The sequence below is a fragment of the Muscardinus avellanarius genome (genome assembly GCF_963383645.1).
Source record: "Muscardinus avellanarius genome assembly, chromosome: 14".
Lineage (NCBI taxonomy): Eukaryota > Metazoa > Chordata > Mammalia > Rodentia > Gliridae > Muscardinus > Muscardinus avellanarius.
This window is the reverse complement of record NC_137800.1, coordinates 60,377,090-60,404,650: the sequence shown is the minus strand read 5'-3', so window position 1 is coordinate 60,404,650 and position 27,561 is coordinate 60,377,090. Positions and strand designations below refer to the sequence as shown.

Genomic DNA, 27,561 nt, shown 5'->3' with positions numbered 1-27,561 from the left:
GCTTCTCCTGAATACAAGTCTCCACCACCATCGCGGAGAACTCTTTCAACACCGCATTTCTCCTTGGTCTCCGCTAGACTCTCTCCTTATATGTGATGTCTGAGATTCTTAACAATATAGAGAAATAGCAGTCCTCTTTTATGGCGAATTTTTCCATAAGTTCCAGTGCATTTAGATAAGTTTTGTCTGCATCTCCAGTGTCCTGGCATCCATAACGGCTTTCTTACCTCCTCTCCGATATTTTTCTTTATCTTTTTCTGTTCTGGGCCCGGTTTCTCCAGGGGTCTGGCGTGCTACTCGCAGTTCGGCCCAGGGCCCAGAGTCCTGCGACCCGGGCCCCAGCTGGCGTGCCCCGCGCACGACCCCCGCCCAGAACCCAGCATCTTACTGGGCCCGGTTTCTCCAGGGGTCTGGCGTGCTACACGCAGTTTGGCCCGGGGCCCCTCAACTCTATATTTTAAAAACAACAAAATGAGCCGGGCGTGGTGGCGCACGCTTGTAATCCCTGGCTTGGGATGCTGAGACAGGAGGATCGCACAGGTTCGAAGCCAGCCTCGGTACTTAGTGAGACCCTGTTTCCAAATAAAATATAAAATAGGTCTGGGAGTATAGCCGGGAGGTAGAAAGCCTCTGAGTTCCACCCCCAGTACCACCAACCAACCAACCAACCAACCAACCAAGAAACAAACAAACACAACAAAATGAGGTGGGAATTGGGAAAGAGCTAAATGAGTGGTGTGTGCGTGTATGCTTCTACTGTCTTGGACCCCATTAAGATAGATGATTGCAATGAACCAATACAAAAAAAAGCATTAAGTCAAGCCAAGTTGAGAAAACAAAGTATACAATTTAGTCTACTGACTATTATCACCTTGTCCATTATTACTAATAATTTTCTTATTAAAAGACTTCTCCACAACTGTTTTGTTTTTATATATTTGGCAGAGTCATCTGTAAATCAAACATCCTGTTCCTTCCTTAGGTGTGAGCTACTGGACTGCAAAACCTCAAGAGGGTCAGGTTTAATTTTATAGTGTTTTATAAGGACTCAGAAGTTTTGAATATCAGTGTCATATTATTTCTTCTGTGATCCTTAAACCAGAAGTACCACTATAAATTATAATGTAGAATATAAGGGGAGCCAAAGGCAGAAGATATTTAATTAAATCATGTGGGTGGTTTTTTAAAAGGTTTTTAATGACCATCCCCCCCAGAATAGCACACTTGATTTTGGTTATAATTACTGCTGGGTGTTTAAGATGAGTAGTTAGCCTGGTGTTGGGAAAGCATACATTATTTTTTCCCAGTACCAGGGATGAAACCCAGGGGCATTCTACCTCTGAGATATACCCCCTGCCCAATTTTTTATTCTTTATTTTGAAACAGGGTCTCACTGAGTTGCAGAGGGCCTCGCTAAGTAGCTGAGGCTGTGCACGAACCACGATCCTCCTGTCTCAGCCTCCCAAGTGCTGGGATTACAAGCATGTGTCACTATGCCCGGCTAAACCTAAATTTTTATAAAAGTTTGCTGTTAAGGTCAGTCAAGGCTCCTCAGAATTACTCTTAGGGACTTTGTAAGGCTTTTCCTTTCATTTGTGCCATCTGCCAGGAGGGGTCATGTTCTTTCTGACTACTTGGCTTCCTTGGAAGCCTGGGGGACATTTCCCTCTGCAATGACCCCCATTTTGTAGCATATTGCTTGTGCTCCAGTTGCTGGGGCCTTTGTGATACCCCTGTTTTGGAAGGGCAGGTGACTTCCCAGAGTTGCAGGGCCCCTTAATGAGGTCCTGTCTTCACTTAGGTCTCATTTGACCTTGGAGAGCAAGGGCCAAAATATTGGCTCTAATTTCTGAGCTCTTTTTTTTTTTTTTTTTTTTGGTGGTACTGGGGTTCCTGGAAGCCCTTCTATCTCCGGGCTACACTCCCAGACCTATTTTATATTTTTTAAATTTGGAAACAGGGTCTCTTAAGCCAGCGTGGCTGGCTTTGAACTTGCGCGATCCTCCTGTCTCCGCTTCCCGAGCGCGGGGATTACAAGCGTGCGCCACCACGCCTGGCTTGAGCTCTTTTATTTCCTGATTGGTAACTGAGATTCTGCTGTTGAGGGCCCAATAGGCTAGTTTCACCAGTTCTTTAAGAAGTTACACAATTATATGAGAAAAAACATGAAGCAAAATTATTAGAAACAAAAAATACTACTTGTATATTTGCATAAAGATGATAATTAGGAAACAAAAACATTTTTAACTTACAAAGAAGCCAATAATAATATCACCAAAGTTTTAGAAAGAATGCATATTGCATAAGAGATCACTTATTGGTTATCTTGTGTGTAAATTTAGTTTTACAAATTTTTGTGAAATATTTTAAATAAACCTCAGACACACAACATATTTAGCCCTTATATTTATAAATGTATATAGATATATACATCTATAGTCAGCTATATAGAGTGTCAAATATAACAACCCAAGGTAATAGTTGTTCATTTATCTTGAGTTATAAAGTGGTCATTTAACAGGCTAGAAAACACAGACATAAAAACCCTGACTCTAGCTGTGTGTGGTGGCACATGTTTGTAATCCCAGTACTTGGGAGGCTGAGACAGGAGGATCACAGGTGCAAAGCCATCCTCAACAACTTGACAAGGCCCTCCACAACTTAGTGAGACCATGTTTTCAAATAAGAAATAAAATCAGGCTGGGGGTTTAGCTCAGTGGTAGACTGCCTCTGTGTTCAATCCCCAGTGCCACAAAAATAAATAAGTAAAAATAAAAAATAAAACTCTGAATCTGCTAAGATGCAGTTTGTTAAGTAACTAACAATCTAACAATGACAGTAAACACAAGAGATTATCTTGATAAAGATGCAAATTCTTTTTTTTTTTTTTTTGTGGTACTGGGGATGGAACCAGGGGCATTCTGCCTCCAAGCTATACCCCCAGCCCTATTTTTTTCTCGATTTCAAAAAAGGGTCTCACTGAGTTGCCAAGGGCCTCATTAAGTAGCCGAGGCTGGCCTCAAACCGCGATCCTCCTGTCTCAGCCTTACGAATGCTGGGATTACAAGTGTGTGCCACCACGCCCAACAAAATCTTTGTTTAAGCTAGTTCTTAGTAAATTGTTACCCAGAGAAAGAAGCACTGTTTTAAATATAAAAAATACAGAAAATTGCCTTAATAAAAGGCTAGTTTTTGTAAAATTTTACCAAGAGTAGATCAATATCTTAAGAAACCTAATTGTTTCAAACATAAAATCAATGCATTAAATGTGACTTTTGGAAAAACTTTTAAATAATTTCTCTTAATTATAACCAACTTTAGCTGGGCGTGGTGGCGCGCTTGGGAGGCAGAGACAGGAGGATCACGCAGGTTCGAAGCCAGCCCCGTGCTGGCTTAGGAGACCCTGTTTCCAAATAAAAATGTAAAAATAGGTCTGGGAGTGTAGCCTGGAGGTAGAAGGGCTTCCAGGAACCCCAGTACCACCAAAAAACAACAACAACAAAAAACAAACAAAAAAAAAATATTGTCATAAAAAATTCTTTCCCATCTAAAAATCATTTTCCTCTTTCTTTTAACTTTTTTCTTAAATACCTCTTTATCCCAATAAATATCTCTTTTTATTTATTTAGCCTCCTTTTGTTTTAACTTTTTAAAAATTTACATTTAATACAATTCTCATTGAAATCTGTGTGTGTGGGGGGGTACTGGGGGTGGAACCCACGGGCTTTTCTGCTATACTGCTATACTGTATATTTCTGCTTTTCTGCTATACTCTGGGCTATACTCCCAGGCCTATTTTATACTTTATTTGGAAACAGGGTCTCACTAAGTTGCTGAAAGCCTCACTGGGTAGCTGAGGCTGGCTTTGAACCTGTGTGATCCTCCTGTCTCAGCCTCCCAAGTACTGGTATTACAAGTGTGTGCCACCACACCCAGTTCATAGAAATCTTTTAAATTTATTTATTTTTTTTAATTTTTAATTTTTTTATTTTCATTTTCATTGGTGCATTGTAATCATACATCACATTGGAATACAAGACTTGAGAGGATATACAAGCACACATCATCCAATTAGTCCTCATCCAGTCCCCATCCCATTCCCTCCCCCTCCCTTGATCCCATGCTTGTTTGGTGATTAACTTTGATACATATGTTTATGTACCTCCTGCGTTTTAAAGAGGCTCCATCTTCCCCTATTCCATACCCTCTGATTGGTCACCTTAATTGCTTCACTATAGGGCCCTTTCTATAGCTCGACCACTTCCTGTTGCCCCTTTCCTTCTAGTTATTGCTGATTAGGGGAAGCATCTGGTTTTAATTTTCTGTGATATTTCTCTGTGCATGCCATGTTGCAAATACCGATCCCACTCTTGACAGCCCCAGTTGTGGCCTGGCTACCCGGTAGACTGATCCAGACCTCGCTGGCTCAAGCAGCGGCCTTGCCTCATGGAAGGCCCCGATTCTGGTCTCGCTGGCCCCAACACGGGCCTAACCCCTTAGCTGGCTCTGATCCCAGCGTTGGAGGCCCTAGCACCGGCCTTCTTCACGGCAGGCTCCGATGCAAGCCGATGGCCCCGGCATCGGCCTAACCCCTCGGCAGGCTCCAATCCAACCTCGGAGGCCTCAGTAGTGGCCTTGCTTCACGGAAGGCTCCAATGCTGGCCGCTGGCCCCGGCACTGGCCTAACCCCTTGGCAGGCTCTGATCCCGGCCTCCGAGACCCCGGCACCAGCCTTGCCTCACGGCAGGCTCCGATCACAGCCTTGCTGGCCCCAGCACCAGCCTAACCCCTCGGCAGGCTCCGATCCCGGCTTTGGAGGCCCCAGCACCGGCCCTGCCTCATGGCAGGCTCCGATACCGGCCTCGCAGGCCTCAATAGTGGCCTTGCCTCACGGAAGGCACAGATGCCGGCCACTGTCCCCGGCACCGGCCTAACCCCTCAGCAGGCTCCGATCCCGGCCACGCTGGCCCCAGCACCGGCCTAACCCCTAGGCAGGCTCTGATCCCGGCCTTGGAAACCTCAATAGCAGCCTTGCCTCACTGAAGGCTCTGATCCCAGCCTCGGAGGCCCCAGCACCGGCCTTGCCTTACGGCAGGCTCCGATCCCGGCCACGCTGGCCCCAGCACCGGCCTAACCCCTCGGCAGGCTCCGATCCCAGCCTCGGAGGCCTCAATAGCGGCCTTGCCTCACGGAAGGCACCGATGCCGGCCTCTGGCCCCAGCACCTGCATAACCCCTCAGCAGGCTCTGATCCCGGCCTCGGAGGCCCCAGCACCGACCTTGCCTCATGGCAGGCTCCAATCACGGCCACTGGCCCTGGCACCTGTCTGACCCCTCGGCAGGCTCTGATCCCGGCCTCGGAGGCCTCAATAGTGGCCTTGCCTCATGGCAGGCTCCGATTCCGGCCTCGCTGGCCCCAGCACCGACCTAACCCCTCGGCAGGCTCTGATCCCGGCCTTGGAGGCCCCAGCACCAGCCTTGCCTCACAGCAGGCTCCAATTCCGGCCACACTGGCCCTGGCACCGGCCTGACCCCTCGGCAGGCTCCAATCCTGGTCTCGGAGGCCCCAGTACCGGCCTTGCCTCACAGCAGGCTCCAATCCTGGTCTTGTTGGCCCCGGCACTGGCCTAACCCCTCGGCAGGCTCCGATCCCAGCCTCGAAGGCCCCAGCACCGACCTTGCCTTACAGCATGATCCGATCCCGGCTTCACTGGCCCCAGCACCAGCCTAATCACTCAGCAGGCTCCGATCCCGGCCTCGGAGGCTCCAGCACCAGCCTTGCCTCACAACAGGCTCCAATCCCAGCTTTGCTGTGTCCGTCGCCAGCCTCACGCCTCGGCAGGCTCTAATCCGAGCACCCTCTTCGCCCAACCATTTTTCCCATGTTCTCGAGGGTGCGTGGTGGTAGCATTCTGCCTCTGGGGTCATCACTTCAAAGGTTCCAGGTGTAATGCATCATATCTCTGCCTCCCCTGAGTACTGGCCACTGCCATTGCCACTGCCTCCACCATTTCAAATCTTTTCTGATGGCTATTTCACAAACTCTAGTTTCATTAGAAATACATCACTGCATCTTCCAGGAGTAATTCACATTACTTGAGCTGGCCTCTCATTTTTTCTGTGTAGATTTTTTTTCAGTATTAGGGATTGACCTCAGGTATGCTGTACAACTCTTTTGGTCTCAGTTGCCCAAGATAGACTCAAATTTTCAGTCTTTATGCCTCAGCCTCTCTAGTTGCTGGGATTAGAGTGTGTAGGCACTTGGCTTTCTTTGGACTTTCTCTCTCTCCTCTCTCTCTCTTTCTTGGTACAGGGTATTGAACCCAGGTGCATTCCACCTCCAAGCAACACCCCCAACTCCCACCCCTGTTTTTTTTAAATTTTGAAACAGAGTCTCTCATGCAGTTGCTGAGGCTGGTCTTGAGCCTGTGATCCTCCTGTCTCAGTCTCCCAAGCCCTGGGGTTATAGGCATGTACCACCTGTAAGGTGACCGGCACCACCCTGGAGACTAGAGACCCCAGAGGCTGGTCCAATGAGGGAAAATTTATTGCAGGCAAGGTTAAGCTGCATGGATGTCTCACACAGGAGAGCAGCAAGAACTAAGGGGAAGAAAGAAATTATATCAGCGGAGCAAGGGAGGGGGTAGTGCCTGGTCCAGGGAACAGAGAACGCCTTTGCTCACAGGTTGTGGGGGTTAGCCGTGGTGGTCGGGGTTGGGATGTTCCCTTTGTGACTGTTTTCTTGTTTTTGGTAATTGCTCCTTAGATTGGGTCAGACTGCCTTACATTATCATGGACATGCAGCCGTGCGTGTGAGACCCACGTAGCTGTAGTTGTGAAACCCACTGGGCCCCCTGCAGCCTCCGACCTAACACCACCATCTTGAGCTTTTTGTGGATTCTTACTGGCGCTATTGCTTGTTTTGGTGCTGGGGTGGAACCAAGGGTTTTGCATAACAGCTTTAACTGGAGAGAGAACCCTACTTCTGACAGCATATTCTTTGTGTCCTCTGGCCCTACTCGTGATCATCCCTTATTGAATCCCGACCCCTAGCAGGCGTGTAGAGATGGAGAATGCAGGAAGCAGTGATGATTACAACAGCATCCTTGTTGAACAAGGGAGCTGCAAGCTGCGTCCACACCATCCCTGGAAGCCTGTGGGTGTGGCTGCTTCTGACTTTACCCTGTTAACCATTTGGCAGGCCATTCGGGCTATTTTACAGAGTTGGCTTGGGCAGGCCTTTCAGGGAAAGTAACAAAGTGAATTTTACTTGCTTAACCACCCTATGTTTATATAGCCTGCTTTTGGGCTTTTGGCATAAAAAGTCCAGTACGTTAGGCTTTGGAGGATATAAAGAGTGTGTATGTGTGTGTGTGTGTGTGTGTGTGTGTGGTGCTGGGGGTGGAACCCAGGGGGTTTTATACCTCCGGGATAGACTCTCAGACCTATTTTATACTTTATTTGGAAACAGGGTCTCACAGAGTTGCTGAGAGCCTAACTAAGTAGCTGAGGCTGGCTGTGAACCTGTGCGATCCTCTGTCTCAGCCTCCCACGGGCTGGGATTATAAGTGTGTACCACCATACCTGGCATAAAGATTGTTTTGAAAAAATCTTTTATTTGAAAGCTGGGCATGGTGGCACATGCTTGTAATCCCAGCATTTGAGAAAGGGAGATCACAGTTCACAGACAGTTCAGCTACTTAGTGGGCCCCTTTGCAATTCAGTGAGGCCCTGTTTCAAAATAAAGAATAAAAAAATAGGGCTGGTGGTGTAGCTCGGAGATAGAATGCCCCTAGGTTCTATCCCCAGTACCACCCACACACAAAAATATTTCATTTAAAATTTGTTCCCTTAGCCAGGTGTGGTGCTACATAATCTTGGGAGGCTGAGATGGGAGAATCTCAAGTTTCAGGCCGGCCCCTGAAACTTAACGAGATTCTCAGCAACCTAGTGAGAATCTCTTTCAAAGTAAAATGGGTTTGGGGTGCAGTTTGGAGGTAGAATGCTCCTGGGCACAATCCCCATTACTACAAAAATAAGATAACGCGTCATTTTTGAATACTCATTTGGAAATTAACAATCTCTAAATAGAGGTTAAAATCTTCCCACACCTAAAGCTCTCAGAGCATTGGATATTAAAGCTAGAGGCATGCTTGACAGAGCACTCAAATATTGCCTCACTTACAAAGTCCTGAACTCCGATAGGTGGAAGCCCGGGGAAGTAGAGCACAAGGTGGCCCTGCCCCAGCACTCTCGGATTCCCAGGGAGGCAAATCCTTCAACAAGCACTTTCACTACAGGACAATAAGTACAGAGCTGGGAGTGGAGGCCATGGCAGTGAAGATCCAGGTAAACCACTTCGAAAAACTGTGCCACACGGGATGTGATGCGAACACCTGCAATCCCAGTAGTTAGCAGGCTGAGGCCAGAGGAGCATAGGTTCCAGTTCAGCCTCAGCTATTTAAGAGATTCTCAGCAACTTAAGAGAATCTCAACAACCTAGTGAGACCCTAATTAAAAAAAAAAAAAGTAAGATGGACAGGGTGATGCATCCCTGTAACACACACACACACATACACACACACACACACACACACACCAATATTGTGTTGTTGTTGTTTTAATGTGTGTGTGTGTGTGTGTGTGTGTGTGTGTGTGTGTGTATGTGTGTGGTGTAAAGAGCTGGGGATTGAACCCAGTAGCATTCTTCCTCCAAGCTCTATCCCAGACCTTTTTATTTTTCATTTTAAAACTGGCCTTCCTCGAACCAGTGATCTTCCTGTCTCAACCTCCCAAATACTGGGGTGACAGGCATGCACCAAGATGGCTTCTTTGCTAGGTCCTTTAAATAATTACATATAAAGGTTAGAGCTGGGCGTGGCAGCATAGGATTGTAATCCCAGCATTCGGGAGGCGGAGACTGGAGGATCTCAGTTCTCTGACAGCCTCAGCTACTTAGCGAGGACCTTTGCAACTCAGTGAGACCCTGTTTCAAAAATAAAAAGACAAAAAAAAAAATAGGGCTGGGGGTGTAGCTTAGAGGTATAATGCCCCTGGGTTCCATCCCTAGTACTGCAAAAACAAAAAATTACATATAAAGGTTTTATTTCCATTTCTTCTGTTTCTTGTTGGCCCCAAAGCCTTGCCTGCAGAGAGTAAAGGGTGTCCTTTCTAAAGGATACCTGCTCCCTTTGGGTCAAAAATGAGCCTGCCTGTGAGAAGAATGCCAAGTGTCCAGGCCTCCTTCAGAGGTAGGAGTTGAGCCAATGAATTCAGGGTCAAGAAGAGTCTGAGCTGGTCGAGAATGGTGGCACACACTTGTAATCCAAGCTTTTGGGAGACTTGAGATAGGAGGATCACAGTTCACGGACAGCCTTAGCTACTTAGTGAGGCTCTTTGCAACTCAGTGAGACCCTATTTCAAAATAAAGAATAAAAAATAGGGCTGGGGGTGTACCTTGGAGGTAGTATGTTCCTGGGTTCCATCCCCAGAACCATTAAAAAAATATAAAATAACAGTCTGAATAAGTTTCCAAGAGATTTTTTTCATGAAAAACATCCTGGGCAAAGAAAGGCTTTTCCTAGGCAGAAAAAGTCAACACAGAGGGCTAAATGCTGGGCACCAAGAGGTAGTTTTGTTCTCAATCACTGTCCTGGTAAGGCTGATGAAAACAGTCTAAAAGAGAAGCAGAACAGGATGGACTCTGGCTGGAGATCTCACCTGTAAAGTGGTGTCGGTCTCACCTGAGCAAGAATGGGCGCATGAGCACAGGTCGTTTCTTGGAAGGAACCCTGGTATGGAAGGTCCCTGTGCCAAGGCACACACCCCAAGTCTGCATGTTTCCTGAACTCAGCAGGTGAGAAGCCCAGAGAGCAGGTGTGCAGCTCCAGTGAGTAGGGCGGTGCTGGGCCGGAAGGCAGTGCTGGCACTAGGCATTAGCCTGCTTTGGGGGCTGTGCACCCAGACTCTTCAAATGTGCACTTAGATCAACACAAGACCCATCAGTCTGCAAATGCTAGTTGCTTTTGGGGTCTCAGGCTTCAGGAGGTCGTGCCAGGCAAGAGCAGAAGGACAAGGACTGCAGTTCCCTGGGCAAGGCTGCAGCTGTCACGGCAGGGATGTCTGTGGTCGCAGAGCAGGTGTATGGGGTACCCAAATGAATGCTGGGGCCTTAGAGAAAGGTGAGGAAGTGCCCGGTGTGGTGTGTGATTCCAGTACTTGGGAGGCTGAAACAGGAAGACTGCAGTGTTTTTTGTTTTGTTTTGTTTCATGATGGATGCCTATCTCCTGAGGCTCTGTCCTGGGGTGCCCCTATGGTACACCGAGTTGGCTTTGGTACCAGTTAGGTGCCATGGTATAGGCTCCCTATAGACTCTTCCGTGCATGAATGCGTTTGGACGCAGGGTGGGTGAAGATGCGGGTCAGAGGGCTGGGGTCCAAGGATCCCCGAGGGGGCAACGAGGAGGGCACTCTAGCGCACCCAACACTGGGGGTGGGGCGTCCACCATAGGCCTCTGTGGTGCTGCCAGTGGACCCAAGTATCCCAGAGCACCGCGGAGGTTTCGCAGCAGCAGCGGCTTGGGAGACTGGGGCCGTCAAGGGCTGCTGGCAGGAGCGGGACCGCTGGGCAGCTGAGGGGGTCTCTTCTTTCTGCCCTTGTAATATAATAAAATTACTTAAGTTTACAGCAAAAAAGTTTGAGCTCTTCTTTTTCTAAAATACCTCAGAATAAGAACCCATGGCTGAGATGTCCATCAACAGATGAATGGATTGCAAAACTATGGGATATGTACACAGTGGAATTTTACTCTGCCATTAAGAAAAACACCATTACATCATTTACAGGGAAATGGATGGAACTGGAGGACGTTATGCTAAGTGAGATTAGTCAGTCACAAAAAATAAGTAATCGGGAGAAATGGGTAACAGGAGGAACTCCAGATGAAGAAGGAGATCCTATAGAGGAGCAAATAAGGTGACCTGAGGGGATAAAAGAGGGGAAGAAGGAAACTTTCTAAAGCACACGATGTACTTAAACAAACATATCAAAGTCAATCACTAAACCAAGCATGGGAAGGAGGGATGGGGAGGGAATGTGGTGGGGATCGGGTAAGAGCAACTTGGGTGATATGTGTATGGATGTCTTCACAAGTCTTTTATCCCACTAAGATGTATGACTACAGCTGGGTGTGGTGGCACACGCTTGTAATCCCCACATTTGAGAAGTGGAGAAAGGAGGATCCGGCAGGTTCGAAGCCAGCTGCGTTAGCTTAAGAAACCCTGCTTCCGCCGGGCGTGGTGGCACACGCTTGTAATCCCCGCGCTTGGGAGGCAGAGACAGGAGGATCACGCAGGTTCGAAACCAGCCGCGTGCGCTGGCTTAGGAGACCCTGTTTCCAAATTTAAAAAAATGTAAAAATAGGTCTGGGAGTATAGCGTGGAGTTAGAAGGGCTTCCAGGAACCCCAATACCACCAAAAAAAAAAAAAAAAAAAAAAAAGAAAGAAAGAAAGAAAGAAACCCTGCTTCCAAATAAAAAGTATAAAATAGGTCTGGAAGTGTAGTCCAGAGGTAGAAGGGTTTCCAGGAACCCCAGTACCATAAAAAATGTATGACTATAATGCACCAAAATAAATAATAAATAAAAATATTAAACTCCCCTGATTAAAAAAAGAAAACATGGAATTACACACCATAACAGTTTTACCACAACAGCATACAACACCCCTAGCTTCATAGGGATTCTATATCTTTTTCTTTTGATTATTTGCTTTTTACCTGTGTCCAACTCATAATCCTAGAGAGTACTTGAGAGCTAGGGCTCAGCCTCTTCCTGTGTGGTGTCCTGAATCTAAGACTTTACTTGCATTTGTCTCCTCTGTTGATATCACTTGTTTTAATAGTTTGGATGTTCTTTTCTCTATAATGATTCTATTTCTTGACGTATCCCCACCAGTTAGCAACTTCCAGTTTCCTGATGCACATCATTACCTGAAAATATGGTTTCCCCTGTTTTTTGGGATATCACTGACTCCAGGACTGTTGTTATAAGTAAATATTCAGAGGAATTTATCCAGGCTCATGCTGCAGACATAATTATTCCCTCTTAATCTCTATATTAAGATAGAGCTATTGTCTGCTATTGAGGAGTTAGAAAAACTGGGCAGTTAGGGCAGAAGACCTAGAAACAAAAAGGGTAAAAACAAATCACCTGCAAAAAGAAGAAAATCAGGGAAGGTTAATAAGCTATGGGGCAGTGATGACCAGAAAAGATCCATGGAAATTAAAATAAACTTTCAGCCCCTTCTGTTGGATGAATTCAAGACAAATGGTATAAATGAATTCCAAGGATGATCAAAGTGTAGAGACAGATAAGTGTTAACAGGTTAAAGCCTACCAGCCCCAGAAGGATAAAGCCCATCAGTATGGAAGATAATGATTCAAAACAAGGATTAAAATTGGACAAAAGACACTGGGCCTTTAAGAACCAATTTTGGCTTATCATAGAAGAGCACATGTAAAAGCTCAATAAGGTATTAAAATTCACCTCCCAAAGCTTCAATGATAACTCTCTTCTGGGTTTACTATCCCCTCTGTGGGAGGAGCTGTTTTTGTCTTCTGTCTTTCCTAGACTTAAAATATTCATATTTTTCTACCCTTCGGGAGTCCTTGGACTTCATCAAAATCTAGTGGACAAGAACCCTGTAAGAGGTCACACCTTGTATCATCATCCTCTATAATACATTTCACTTCCTCCTTACCATTATGTCATAATAATTTGTAAAATGTAGCTTTATTTTCAGAAGAAAAATATTCTGTTTTTAAAAAACCAAATGATGTAGAGCATGCAAGAAAAATTAAACAAATCACTGGAACATCATCCACTGATGATTGCCATGCATATTTAGGTGACTATGTTCTGTATCATTTTTTGAGAAAATTAATAACAGCTAAAGTTTCCTGGACCCTTACTAGCTTCAGGAAATTTTCTAAACATTTTGCATGTAGCAACAAATTTGACTTATTATAATTCTCTTAATTATATGGATAATTAAAGATAATTTTATGATGTTCTTGAAAGGGAATTAGGGTGGTTCAGTATTTTCTGGACCATTAGATTTCTGAACAAAACACAATTAAGCATGATACTAAGGAAGAAATTATTATCTTAAACCTAAAAATATTTGTACTAATAGTACAATATTTGTATTAATAGTCCCAGAAAAACTACACACATTACACAACTATGGAAAATAATGTGCTATAGAAAGACCCACAGGGAATCCAACATAAAAAAATAGACTTGAAATTCATTCACTTAATAAACTTATCTGGTTCAGTGGCACATGCCTATAATCCCAGTACTCAGAAGGCTGAGACACTGCAAGATCAGCCAGTCTTAGCCACTTAGTGAGAACCTGTTTCAAAATTAAAAAAAAAAGAAAAGAAAAGAAAAAGCTGGAATGTAGCTCAGAAGTAGAATTTCCCTGAGTTAAATCCCAGTACCAAAAAAAGAAAGTCTTTAATATACTTTAAAAAGACAAAATTGAGAAGCTCTGCAGACACGAAAGCAAATAAAAATAATCACCAAGTGAATATTCTGAAATTAGTATCATGGGAGAAGGAGCAGATTATGTGAAAGGTCTAGAGGACTTTCCCACAGGGATAAAGGGAAACTCCTCAGGACTCCTGGGGTCCTGGGTTTACATGACAGAAAATAATGTTAGCATGAGCCAGTCAGAGACAGATTCATTTATTAAAACAAGAAATATAGATTTAGAGAAAAATGCAGGTCATCTTCAGAGTGAGAAACACGTTCTGGGGGGCATTGCTCTTTTTTATTGTAGACTTAACTGTAGAGTGGATAGGAGGGGGTTTGAGAGGATGACATTAGTCAGGTAGTCACAGATGATTCGTTGTTTTGGTCTTCTTCAGAGTTCTAATAGCGCCCTTGCTATCTTATCAATAGGTATTTCTTTTGTTTAGACTATGCAGGAAAAGCTAACAGTGCCCAGAGAAGTAGTTCTTTCATTTAAACCACTTAGAGGTGGGATGGATAACAGTACTCAAAGGAGATTACTCTTTTGGGTGACCTCTGTCCTCTGACCAACAGATCCAACTGATTCCTGAGTTGAATAATTAATAGCTCAAGGTATTTTTCAAGTGAATGAATTTCCAATATGGGTTGGGGCCACTTTTCTGAATATTTTGTGTGGTCTTTGTTTGATTAATAGAAATTCCTCTCAGGATAGTCAGTAGTGCTCAGGGTAATTATTAAAGACTTGAAAATTTCTCAGAGCCTTGGGACTAACATGAATAAAGGTATTAGTAAATTTACCACAGACTTCCATATTAAAGTTACATTTTTCTTGTTCTTCTTCTATGTCTTTTTATATTTATTTTTTTCTTTCTTCCTACTTCATTAGTATAACTGAAAAAGGAATTCATGAACTTGCAGATATATCAGATTAAAGCCTGGAAAGAAAAGTCATAATAGAAAATACATATATACAGAGAGAAAAAGAGACAGAGGTTAGCTTGCATGTTGGCACATGCCCATAATCCCAGTACTTGGGAGGCTGAGATTGGAGGATCACAAGTTTGAGGAAAAATAAAAAGGACTAGTGGTGGCTGGGTTTGGTAGTTTGTAATCTTAGTGCTTGGGAGGCTGAGACTGGAGGATTGCAGGCTCAGTGACAGCTTCAGCAATTTAGTGAGGCTCTTAGCAACCTAGTGAGAGCCTGTTTTCAAATAAGAAATAAAAAATCAGTCTGGGGATATGAGGTGGAATGCCTCTGCCTTCAGTTCCTAGTAACACACACACACACACACACACACACACACACACACACACACACACACACGTTAAGGTGCCCCATGTTATTGGGCGTGAAAAACTGTTACAGTGGAACAGCAAAACTGTACCAGTGTGAGATGTAGCTGCAGGTTCTTGTTCTTAGCTATTTTAGGAAAGAATGGCCAGAGCTCTTCTGCTGTAAGCTTAAGCAATTTTATTATTGTAAAGTTGTGATGCAGGGAATGAGACAAGCAGGCCTAGTAAAAAGCAAGGGGCACTTTATTCTGCACTCCTGGGCGAGGTTCACAGTCCACAGGTGGGGCCAGTGAGGCAAGCACCTAGGGTCTGCAAGTTGAAACTTTTTATGGGGCTGTTTCTTGAGGGCAGGGGAGAGCGGGTAGTTGGGGGCTTTCTAAGCAGGTAGGCTGTTTCTTCTTAAGCAGTGGTCTGTATCAAAGTTCTTGGAACTAGGTGACACCTGTGTCAGGAATTGGGTGTTATATGTGTTTGTGGTTTTGTGCATTTTCCAGGGCAGTTAGGCCATTGTTGTTTAACTCCAGTTACATGCACCAGCCAACTGGAATTTTCAGTGGTGGGGGCTGCCAACCTAATATCTCTGCCTAATATAGCCTTTTGGTGATTAGAGCACCGAAATCTCACAAACTACTTCCTGCTGACCGGTGGCAGGTATGTGTAGTAGAGGGCTAAAAGCCGGGATCAGGCAGTTAGGGGGTCTCTGAGCCAGTGGGTGTATGGCTGTAGCAGGAGTTGGCTAATGGTCACTTGAGATATATCCACAGATGGATCTTAGGACACAAGGGGCAAAAAGAAAAGAGAGACCAATTAAGATCATTGGTCCTATCATAGGTAGGATCCAAGTGGCCAGGAGAGTTGAAACCAGCCAATAAAAGATTCTGTTCTTGTGTCAGTTGCTTGCAGCTCCTCACCCAGTTTGGCTAAGGTGTGTACATTTTGTTTCACCAGACCAAATGTATTGATGTAGTAGCAACATGTTTTTCTGTAGGGAGTCAAGAGATGCAGTTGTGGACTGTAGGGCAAGCTGGAGTTTGTCATTAAAGTCCTGCGCCGATAGCAGACTGTGGCCAAGGGCTAGGAACTGTGTTGTAGGCACTGTGAGGGTCTTTAGAGGTCCTCTGCATTTGGGAGGAGGATGTATTGGCCTTTGTCTGCAAGAGAAGAACCTTATTTACAGAGAAGTTAGTGAGTTTTATTATTTGCGACCTAATCATGTTGATTATGCATGGCCCGAAGATTTTATTTGATTGGTGAGTATTGTTCAGTTGTTTTTACATATCATATATTAAACTGGCTATGCTTTTGGATTATTGGTAATGTTGAAACAACACATCCCAGGAAATTTCTGGCATTCCAAATGGTAAAGTAAGAGATAAATTAGCAGCCCTAATTTATCTGTTATGAGAAATATGGACAAAGGACAAAACATGAAGGGCAGAGAAAGCAAGGCAGAAAGAAGATGGTTGGTTATAGTATAACTAAGATGGTCATAGTGTATATTTTGGGAACACAAAATACTAAAATGTTATAGTCCCATAGATATACTGGTTTTATAAAACTTTACCAATGTCAGGCCAGTATTGTAAGAAGGGTCATTACAGCAATGTATATTTCCAGTGGCAAAGAAAAACCTTTAAAGGAAATGAACATTGTATTTGGAAACATCCATGAGCTCCAAAAGAGTGAAAACAGTCATATTTCCTATAATAAAATCTATATTTGCTATGAACTTGTATAGAGGCCTGCATATAAAAAATAATTCTGCAATTTATCCTTTTAGGTGTGTTGAGCCCTAACTGGGAACAGAACCCAGGCTACCAGGCCTGACTGAAAGCATAGAGCTTTAGCCACCAGGCCATTTTAATGCTCCTTTAAGAGAGGGTGGTGCAGAGGCAAGGCTGAGGCTCAGCACCAGGTGCGGGCAGAGAAACCGGCAGGCTTGGAGCCTGGACCCTGGGCCCTGGGCCAGGAGGATAGGAGTGGGATGTGCAGCCACTACTGTGGATGCCGTTGTCTAGCATGAGAATGGGATGGACAGTAAGGTAGGGTAGAGGCTCCTCCATGGAGTTACAGGAATCAGAAAAAGAATCTGAAGATTTTTGGTCTGAGTCTAGCATTGAGAAAGAGGGTATGAAAGGGGAACAATTTTTACAAAGAGATGGCTAAGAATGGAGTAGAAAAAAACCTGTGTTTTGCCGGTCTAGATAGTAAAGTTGTTCAAACCCGATACAGTAGAAAATAAGGTGTTTTAATTTAAGTCTCCCTTTTAGTCCCAAAGTAGAATGGTGTTTTAGGAAACATGTCAACAGGGACTTGGAGGGTGTCTCTGAGATTTTGGAACCCATTTGTTGGTAAGCAAAGTAAGCAAAGCTCAGAAATCATGAGTGACCCACAGATTGTGGCTAGCAGAGCTAGAATCTCGATGGTGGGAGGGCCCTCATTTTCAGTATTCTGCCTCAGGCAGTTGTATAAGCTAGATGGGGATAGAAGCCTAAAACTGCCAATAAATCAGAGATAGCCACAAACAGATTTTTTTCTAAATTTTGTACAGGAGACTATTACAACATATGCTACGTTAGGCGACAGAAGAAAGGAGCCCAGGACATAGGACATTGGTCTCTGTAGAAATTATTTGGGCAGAGATGATTGGAGTCTAATCAGGTGGCAAGAGGACCGTGAGAATCCCAAGCCGCTGGAGTTGCAGAGGGTCTGGCTCTCAGAAGTGGAGTTTAGGCTAATCTGGGTGCCATGGGACCCTGAGAATCCCAGGCCACTGGAGCTGGGCCAAGAGTGGTCTGGCTCTCAGAAGCAGAGTTTAGACTCTTAGCCATTTAGGCTTCTAAATGCAAAATTCAGACTCCATCACTCAGGCCGCTGGGAATTTGAGGCTGCTAGGGTACATAAACTGCAAGGATTGAGTAATAGAGTGCACATGGGCCCCCATGAGCAGTTGGGGGCTGGGTCTGCCAACTGAATGTAGCTTGCAGGGTGTGGCCGCTAGAAGCTAGCCGACTTGCCTGGCTTGCCTAGCAGGCTTATTTCTCTGTAGCCTGTCATGCGGCTGCTGCTTAGCAAGGAGAGATGGCTGCCATCTCCTGTTTGGGGTTCTCTGGAGGTGGGCTATGGGTATATTTTGGATTTAACTTTATACAGGGCATTTTAAAAGAGTGCCCCATCTTTGATGGGGTCAGAATGGATGGGCACTCATTTGGTCCTTACAAGACAATAGTGGGTTTCCCCAGATCCCCAACAGAGACCTTTGACACAGATCTAGCCTCACTTATGAGAACATAAGGCAACATGAGTCGTTACATCAAAAAGTGTATGGCTCCTAAGCCGCTGTTTGGTTGCCTATGAGTTCATATAGTAAGCTTGAGGAGGGTCTGGAATCCCTTCTTGTCTGCCCTATGCTATTTAAAGGATAATTTTCTCCTCCTCTGGAGAGTCTGCCATAGCTAAGCGGTGGCAGGGGTTCTCCATGATCATGGAGAGCCCGTTGGTGCTGGTGATTTAGCCATCTGCCAGAATCCTATCATGTTTTGGGGAGGGTTACTGACCTTTAAGATGCAGTGGCAACATTAGGCCAATGTTGGATGGAACCGCTGTTGGCTACAAAGATTAAGCCCTGCGTGGGTGCCAAAAACTGTTACACTGGCACAGAAAACCTGTACCAGTATGAGTTCTTGTTCTCAGCTATTTTAGAAGAGGATAGCCCGAACTCTTCTGCTATAAGCTTAAGCAATTTTATCATTTTAAAGGCAGAAATAAAGAGACAGGAAGCACTGCATTAGAGGCGCAGTGGAGTAACTTGAAAATAAGTTACTGGGGTTTTGAATACTGAACAGTTTTTATAAAGATTTTTATCCTATATCTTTGCTTAACCAATTATGTTCCTGACCCTACATAGGTGTTGATCAGTCCTGGCAAGTCTTTTGATGTGATGAATTCTTTCTATAGGCTTTCCCTGTCTCTGGTACAGACCCAAGCCTTTTGTTACACCCCACAATGTGTTAATTGATAACCAAAATCAGGGATCTCTTGAAGATTTGTGGTATCCTCCCACATCCTTGGTGAATTTTAGCTTGTCTACTAGAAGTTATTTATTATGTAAAACTTGTCTTTAGAATGCAAAGGTCCTGGGCTCCCTCTATTCCAGGAACTCTGTAGGGTTCTTTCTCTGCCTGAGTGCCTGTGCAACACCCAAGCTCTGACTACTTTCTATATTTTAAAATTAATGCCAAAGTATTTGAAGTCAATACATATTAAAATTAGTACCAAAGATGTTTCAAAAATTAGTATCAAAGACGTTTCCCAATATCGGCACACTTTCTACCTGAAATTTTATTTCTTCTATTCTATCACATGAAAAATCATAGATAATCACATCATAACAATACTGTTCAAGAGAAAAGATAACAATATTCGAAATATTAAAATTTCTGAAGAAAATAAAATAATTTTCAAAGAGCAACAATGAGATGGCAGCTGAGTATTTTTTATTTTTTATTTTTTTATAATTTAATTTATTTTTTATTGGTGCACTGTATTCATACATCATAATGGGATAAAAAAAAACACTATTTGTAGACATACATGCACACATCGCCCAATTAGCCCCTACCCGATTCCCACCTTGTTCCCTCCCCATCCCTCCTTCCCATGCTTGGCTTAGTGGTTGACATCTAGTATTATAGCAATTTATCCATAATTAACAATGATAATCTCACAGAACAGTTTCATTTGTCTGATACCAAGCTTTTGATGACTTAACGATAACAGTTCAATATTTCTTTTTGCTTTCTTTCTTACCAGAGAATATTTTTTTTCTTTTTTTTTTTTTGGTGAAACTATCATACATTTGTTTATTTATTTTTCAGAAAAAAATCTATCCTAATGTGGAATATGGACTCTAGATACCCAAAACAATCTCGAAAAAGAACAAAGCTAGAAGATGTATATTTTCTGATTTCAAACCATATAAAGCTACAATAATTGAAACAGTGTAGTACTGTTCTAAAGGCAGATATATAAACCATTGGAGTTAAATAAAAGCCTAGATATAAATTCTTCCATATATTGTCAAGTTATTTTTGACAAGTTTCCCATGAATATTTGGTGGAGGAAATAATAATCTTTTAACTAAATATTCTTGAAAAATAATAATTACATGAAAAAGAATAAAACTGGACCCTTACCTAACACCATATACAAATATTAACTCAAAATAGATAAAAGACCTAAATATAAATCTTAAGACTATAAACTTTTAGAAGAAAATCTGGGTCATAAAACCTCACAACATTGAAATTGGCAGTGATTTCTTGGATATGATTTCAATGGCACAGGCAACAGAAGGGTAAACAAACTCCGTAAAAAATTAAAAAAATTGTACATCCAAAGACAATGTAAACAGAGTTAAGAGTTACTGATAGAATGGGATAAAATATTTCCAAATGCTATATCTGAAGGTATATTAGTATTCCAACTAGAAATCCTAAAAATTAGCAACAATAAAAGCAAACAATACAATTTAGAGATAGGTAAAAGACTAACATAAATAATGAATCTCCACAGATAACCAATCTTAGTTGTCTGTTGGATGGAAAATCTTGTTTCTCTGGTTCTGGTGTGTGTTACCTATTTCTTCTTTGTAGTTAATCTCTTTGAGTATTTTCTCTAGCGCTGGGTTTGAAGACATAAATTCCTTCGTTTTCTGTTTGTTGTGGAAGCTTCTTGTTTCCCCATCTAATTTGATAGAAAGTTTTGCTGGGTAGGAAATTTTTGGCTGGAAGTTGTTTTCTTTCAGAGTTTGGAATATGTTACTCCAAGCCCTTCTGGCTCTCATGACTTGGTTTGGGAAGTCTGGAGTGATTCTAATTGGTTTGCCTCTGAATGTCACTTGGCCCTTTGTTTTTGTTGCCTTTAAGATTCTCTGCTTGGCTTCCACATTGGTCATTTTGACAATTATGTGGCGTGGGGATCCTCTTCTCTGATCCTCTCTAACGGGAGTTCTATAAGTTTCCTGGACCTGTGTATCAACCTCTTGCTCTATGTTTGGAAAATTTTCTGCTATTACTTCCTTGAAGAGATTGTTGATCCCTTTGGTTTCACCTTCTTTTCCCTCCTCTATTCCAATTATTCTTAGGTTATCTCTCTTAAAATGGGCCCATATTTCTTCAATGTCAGATTCCTGCTGTTGGATTTTTTTTTCTAATTTAGAAACTATGCATTCATTTTTGGAGTGATCATCTTCTAAGAGCGAGATTCTATTCTCCATGTGCTCTAATCGGTTGTTTGTACTTTGAATTGAGGCCTTTACTTCATTAATTGCATCTTTATCTCTTTTTGGTTCTCTCTGAATTCTTTTTGAAACACCTCTATTATTTCTACAGTTATTTTCCTGATTTGATCTTCTATAAATCTCTGCATTTCTGTTTTATCAGGTTCTGATGTTGTGGGGTTGTGGGCATTCATTGCTCCATTGTTATTCCTTTTTCCCATGATTTTGGAAGTTTGTACCTTCTCTGGGTTCTTCCCTGGGTCACTCCGACTTACTTAAGGTGCTTTGGATCTCAAGTCTGTGGTATCTCAGACCCCACTACTCCTTTACTGGGTTGTATAGCAGAGTCTCAGACCCTGGGAGTCAATCTAGGCTGCTTTAGACCATGGGGGGTGCCAGGTTGGGTGTTCTCCTATGGTGTGATATCTCTGCCACCGCCACTGCCCCACTGGGTCAAGTCCCTGGGAGTCAGTACTGGGATTTCTCCTCTTGGGGCCACAATTTGACTCACTGTTGTTGATTGCGCAGATGGAGCTGTAGTGGACTCTGTGAATTTGCTGCTGCTGCTACTGCTCACCTTTTTACATTTCAAAGAAGCAAACTTCCTTAAAGAATATAGGGGAATCCCAGACTCCAGATAAGCAATTAACACCTTTTGGAGTGTAACAAAAGGCATGGGGGTCTGTGCTGGAAACAGAGCAGGTCATCTACATATCAAATGACCTGCTGCAGATCTAGTCAGGTCAGAAGACTGGTTATAAAGTACTCTGTATCCAGGAATGGGTGGTGACTTTGTTTTGGGTCACCCCCTTTTTATTATGTAATAGTATAGGGCTGTGCCTGTATTCTTATTTCTATTGTTGTACTAATAAACTCATTTAAATCTTCAGCAAAAGTCCAAACTTGTGCATATATATCCTTAGTCCAGCACAAGGACCTGCGGTTATAGGAAGAATCTCCAGGAGCCTAACTGAGGTCCCTGGGGACAGTTCCACCAAACCATAACAGTTCAAACTGTAACACCTGTCACTGTGGGCAGGATGTCTACAGAGGTTCCCATTTTTCCATATATATATATATATATATATATATATATATATATATATATATATATTTTTTTTTTTTTTTTTAAGTAGGAGAAAAAGCAAGTGTCATTTGCAGAAGCTGGGAGCCCAATTCTCTAGCAGCAATGGATTTTGTCTCCCCACTGAAAGTGGAGGCCCACAGCCTTAGCATGGAGAGCAGGACCCGCAGCTCCAAGCACACCCTGGCCTCCTGCACTGCTCAGCGCAGAGGAGCACAGCGACCATGAGTGCTGAGGTCTCCTGGGACACTCAGTGCAGCAAACCAGCCCGGCCATATGAGCGGAGCTCCCTCTGACTTACTCAGGACAGTTTTCTTACATAGTATGTTGCTAGAATTCCTGAGCATGTGTGGCAGGAGCAGTCTACTTTCAGGGAGTCTTCTTCAAAAATTCAAGGTGGATTGGATTGAATCTGTCTGCCTCTCTTGAATACTGGCGGCCTCCACTGCTGCCATCTTGGTCCATTTACATGAAACATTTTCTTATATTGTATGGTGTCCAGAATTCCTGATCATGTAGGGCAGGAGCAGTCTACTTTTGGAAAGATTTCTTCAAAAATTCAAGGAGAATTTGATTGGATCTGTCTGCTTCTCCTGAATACTGGCCACCACTGCTGCTGCCTTCTTGGTCTCTCCTAGAGTATGTTATTGTTAAAAATTCCTGTACATGTGCAGCAGGAGCAGTCTACTTTCTAATCTCTTCTGGGATGTTCTTCCAAAAATCACTTTCCTTGCAATGGCAAGCACTATGCTTCTGTCTTGTCTCTAATTCCTCCATTTTCCACTCTCTTTCCTATATTTCAGATAGGAAGTCATTACTGGATATGTCTCTATATGTTGTCCCAATCAGCTACTAAACCAAAATCTGTTGTCCAGGGTCTCTCACATGTCCTATTTGGCTTCTGCCAACTGTCACCACTGCAGCTGTGGTTGCCTCTGCAGCTGCAGTCCCTGCCATCTTTCTCCCTCTTTAATATATATTTTTTAATAAAAGAAAACAGTACCTCTCTTTTGCAGAAGTTGGGGACCCAAGTACTTACATCAATGGGTTTTGTCTCCCCGCCAAGAGCAGAGGCCGACAGCTTCACCACAGAAAGCGGGTTTTGTTGCTCTGAGCACACCCCGGCCCCCAGCAATGCGCTGAGCACAGTGGCATCCAGGAACTCCTTTGTATCCCAGAGCGCACTATGCGCTAGCTGATCTGGCTGTGCGAGACTCCTTCTGATGCGCACAGAACCTTTTTCTTACATAGCATGTTGTCTGGAGTCCCTGAGCATGTGGGGCAGGTGCAGTCCACTTTCAAGGAGATTTCTTTAAAAGTTAAGTGTGGATTAGATTGAATTTTTCTGCTTCTCCAAAATATTGGCTGCTGCCACAGCCGCCAATCTTGGTTCTCCTCCTGAGCTTTTTGCTTACATAGTATGTTGTCCAGAATTCCTGAGCATGTGGGGCAGGGGCAGTCTGTTTTGTGGGAGATTTCTCCAACAGTTCAAGGCAGACTGGGTTGGATCTGTCTGCCTTTCCCGTATACTGGCCGCCGCCACTGCCACTGCCGCCGCCCCTGCCATCTTGGTCCATCTCTTCTTTATTATATTTTAGGTAGAAATTCATAGCTGGAAATGTCTCTGTATGTTGTCTCAATCAGATATTAACCCAAAATTTGTTGTCCGGGATTTCTCAGATAAATACATGTCCTATTGAGCCACTGCAGCTGTTACTGCTGCGGCTGTGGTTGCCACTGTGGTCCCGGCTGCCATCATCTTCCACGCCCCCTCCACAAATATTCGGCCTTCATATTTTAAAGACAAGTTTACATACTAAATAACTTCTAATAGATAGGTTAAAATTCTCCAAGAATGTGGGAGGAGGTTACAGGCCTCTTTCAAGGGGGACAGGTACCACATTAGGAAAGTCTACGTCGTTGCTCTTACTGCCTTTTACTTTCTTGGATGTGACCCACCCAGATAATTCAATTTAATCTTTATTTAAAGCCTGATTACAGATGCTAACTACACCTATAAAATATCTGCAGAGCAACCAAGAATAGTGTTCAGCAGAATAACCGAATGCTGTAGCCTAATAAGGCTCACATAAAACTAACCATGAAGAGATGATACTTTACAATATAAAAGGTTCAATTCATTAGGAAAATACAATTCTATAATTTCTACATACTGAATTGTGCATGACAGCGCACACCTGGAAAATTTCTATTTAGGCAGGAGGATACCTTGAGTTTAAGAGTTCAAAGCCAGCCTGGGCAATATAGCAAAACCCTGTTGTTAAAAATATATTTTTAGCTGGGTGTGGTGGCGCACACTTGTAATCCCCGTGCTTGGAAGGAAGAGACAGGAGGATCGTGCAGGTTTGAAGCCAGGCTTGCTGGCTTAAGAGACCCTGTTTCCAAATAAAAATATAAAATAGGTCTGGGAGTATAGCCCGGAGGTAGAAGGGTTTCCAGGAACCCCAGTACCACCAAAATAAAACAAAACATTTTTATAATGTTGAGATAGAATGTAAGAAATAAAATATTAGGTAGAAAGGAGGCAAATTGAAAAAGGAAAGAAAATATAGTTTTAAAATCTAAAATCTTCATAATCCTTATTAACTTTACAGAGCTTGTTTGCTCTTATACCAAAGCCCTGAATGAGATGCACTTTTGACCATAATGGCTAGCTTCACACCTAAAATTACTTGGATAATTAGGTTCCAAAAGAATTTCACCTTTTGTCAAAAGCCCCTCACACCATCTGGTCCCCTTGATTTTCTGGAAAGAAGATCCCAGAGGAAGTCACACATTTGCTGACATCCTGGCTTCATGCCTCTGCTTCCTGGGATTCTTATCTCAAAGGACTTTTCATCTTTTGTCAGTCTGAAAATTCAAAGGAAGCAGACTGCCATCTCATGTTGCTCTGCCCCTCACCTCCTCCTCTCTAGGTGGCCTGTAAGAAAAGGATTGTAAAGATCCAGGGCAGGCCATGCCTACTCTCAAGTTGGCCAGCATTTCCCCTTGAACACATTGTGGCTAGGTGACCTGCAGAGACAGACCAGACTCCAAAGTGCCAAAGAGGTCGTTTTGTTTACCAGCCAGCCAGAGGAAGCAGTACTCACTACACTGCCACCTTTTATACAGGCAAGCAGCAATTGTGAAAATGCTGCCACCTCAAACATCAGTCATAACAGCCTTTTATACTCCTTGGCTACAGAGTTGGGGGTATGGACAAGTCAGGTTTTCATGATTATAGTATCATTACATTAACAGACATCAGGTGTTCATCTTACTCAGATGCTACCTTTGGCCAAGAAAGCATCCTCATACCATGCAGCAGTGAAGCAGATCACAGAAGCAGATCACAGCAGTTAAAATTCCTTTACATATCCAGATTTAGTTATGGGATGCGCTTGCCTAAGGCTTCTGCCTAAAAGGGATACATTGCTTCAATGTATCTCTATTTTGCTTGAATTAAATTTATTTCTCTCTGGTGCATATGAAAATTCTTTTTTGCCAGAGAAGCCAAGTACCTACCAGAATTACATGTTTTCCTGTGATAGTGTCATAAGAAAAGACATATGTTTGAAGATGGCCTAGCAAGACCATTTTACTTTTTGCAAATGGCTGTGACACTAAAAAATACACATGGAATGGGAAACATGCCAGTTTTTATCCCCAACACACATCTGTTCTGTATTATTGGTGGGAACGTAGTTTCAATCTTACGTGGCTGGCGAATTCATCTATAACAGAATGTGAGGGAGTACTTGGCATTTGTAATTTGATCACCAAAATAATACAATTTCAAGTCTTGCAGCAGTTTGGTTTCTAGACTTAAATTCATCTGGTACTCCTCTGGGTACCCGGATGGTGTGTGTTTGTGTGTGTGTGTGTGAAAAATGATTCCTCTGGGACACTTATTTAGTTTGACCTTTAATATTAGAGGTGGTACTTACATTTTGAAGTGTTAGGGTGGTGAGGCCTAGGTCCCTTGACCTGTTTGACAAGGTCCCAAACAGAGGAGGACTCCTGAAAGGCAGGAGGAAAATGACTATTCTCACATCGACCCTATTTTGTATTCTGTGTCCCAACTGGGTTATTAATCAAGCCAAATAATTTGGGTGGTCTCAATGAGACATGCTGTTCTTTGCATATGAGGATGTTACTAGAAACCTGGGAATGGCTCAGAAATTCTTAAAGTCCCTGATAGGTTGGGTCCCTTTCTCTTCTTCCATGGGACTCTGCAGTGGGGAAAGGAGGTGCAACCCTGGAAGCCAGAAGCAGAAGTATTGTGAAACTCCCCAGAGGGTGAGACTCCAGATATCGCCAGAGAACCAGTGTTACTACAATTCTAGCTCCCACCCCCAAGACCCCGGCTAAATAACCTCCCTTCCTCTCTGTAGCTGAACTCTGCTGTCCGATAGCCTTGTGGTTAAAATAGCAGATAAAATTAGCAGGTAATTTTAGAAATGGTGAGAGTATATCTAGCACTTAGTAGTTAAAATAGAGGATAGGATAATTTCAGTTAAAGTTTATCATTTGTGACATAGAGTAGTAGTTTCACGAGTTTTATAAGAAACCTCATAAATCAATAAAAACCAGAAAACAGGCTTTGAGGCGTGCCTGTTACGTGGAATTTAGGTTAATTTAAAACTATGTATGTATAATGTGGTTTTAAAAAACAAAATATGTATGATGTGGCTTGCTGTAATCTGTCAGATTCGTGTATAAATAAAGCATATTCTAGGGTATAGACAGACATGCCTTCCCCCTGCTACTAAGAATAGCATCTCTCATTCTTCAATTTTACCTACCCTACATCTCCTTCAAGACCCCTGGGCCGGTCCAGGTAGACCCCGGCACTAGGATTAAAAGGGCAGCCAGTTAGGCAAGAGTGCAAATATGGCTCTAATCTTAACGATGGTCAGGATTTCATTTCCCCTATAATAGCACCAAACATCAGCTTGTGGAACGTTAAGAGTGAGAAAATTGACCTGTTCAGATGAGATGAACATGTGGATACGCCTGGACCAATTGCCCAGAAAAATTTGTATACTGCCCTCCTCCAACCTGGAGAAGCAGGAGGTTAGTTTATATTCCTGGGGATTTGGGTTTATATAAGGTCCTCAGGAGGTGCCTGAACATTAGGGAAGAGATGTTAGCGTTGAGTACAACTCTCATTTCTCCAGGAACAGACAATATGTAGGACATTCCTGCAGAATCTGTGTTTAATCTAAGCCAGAAGAGAATCACCTGGACCTCTGGCTTTCCTGCCATGCAAATGTTACAGTTTCTCTTATTTAAGATAGGAACAAAATAGCTGATCCAGTCTGCCCAAGCATTAATCTCAAGATATTCTATTTATATTACTATAG

The 27,561-nt window shown here is 43.3% G+C and overlaps 1 protein-coding gene across 1 annotated transcript in view; it reads right to left on the bottom strand.

The window, feature by feature from the left end:
• Nucleotides 1–10,364: 10,364 nt before the first annotated feature.
• The window catches only part of LOC308273170 (disintegrin and metalloproteinase domain-containing protein 18-like), a gene marked incomplete at both ends in the record, with an annotated part of 167,211 nt that continues 150,014 nt past the window's right edge, over nt 10,365–27,561 (bottom strand). Inside the window, 4 exons of the mRNA XM_080710264.1 lie at nt 10,365–10,654; nt 16,744–16,941; nt 17,849–17,951; nt 23,235–23,431. Of these exons, the coding sequence (XP_080566390.1) occupies nt 10,365–10,654; nt 16,744–16,941; nt 17,849–17,951; nt 23,235–23,431 (788 nt within the window). The remainder of the gene's footprint in view (nt 10,655–16,743; nt 16,942–17,848; nt 17,952–23,234; nt 23,432–27,561) is intronic.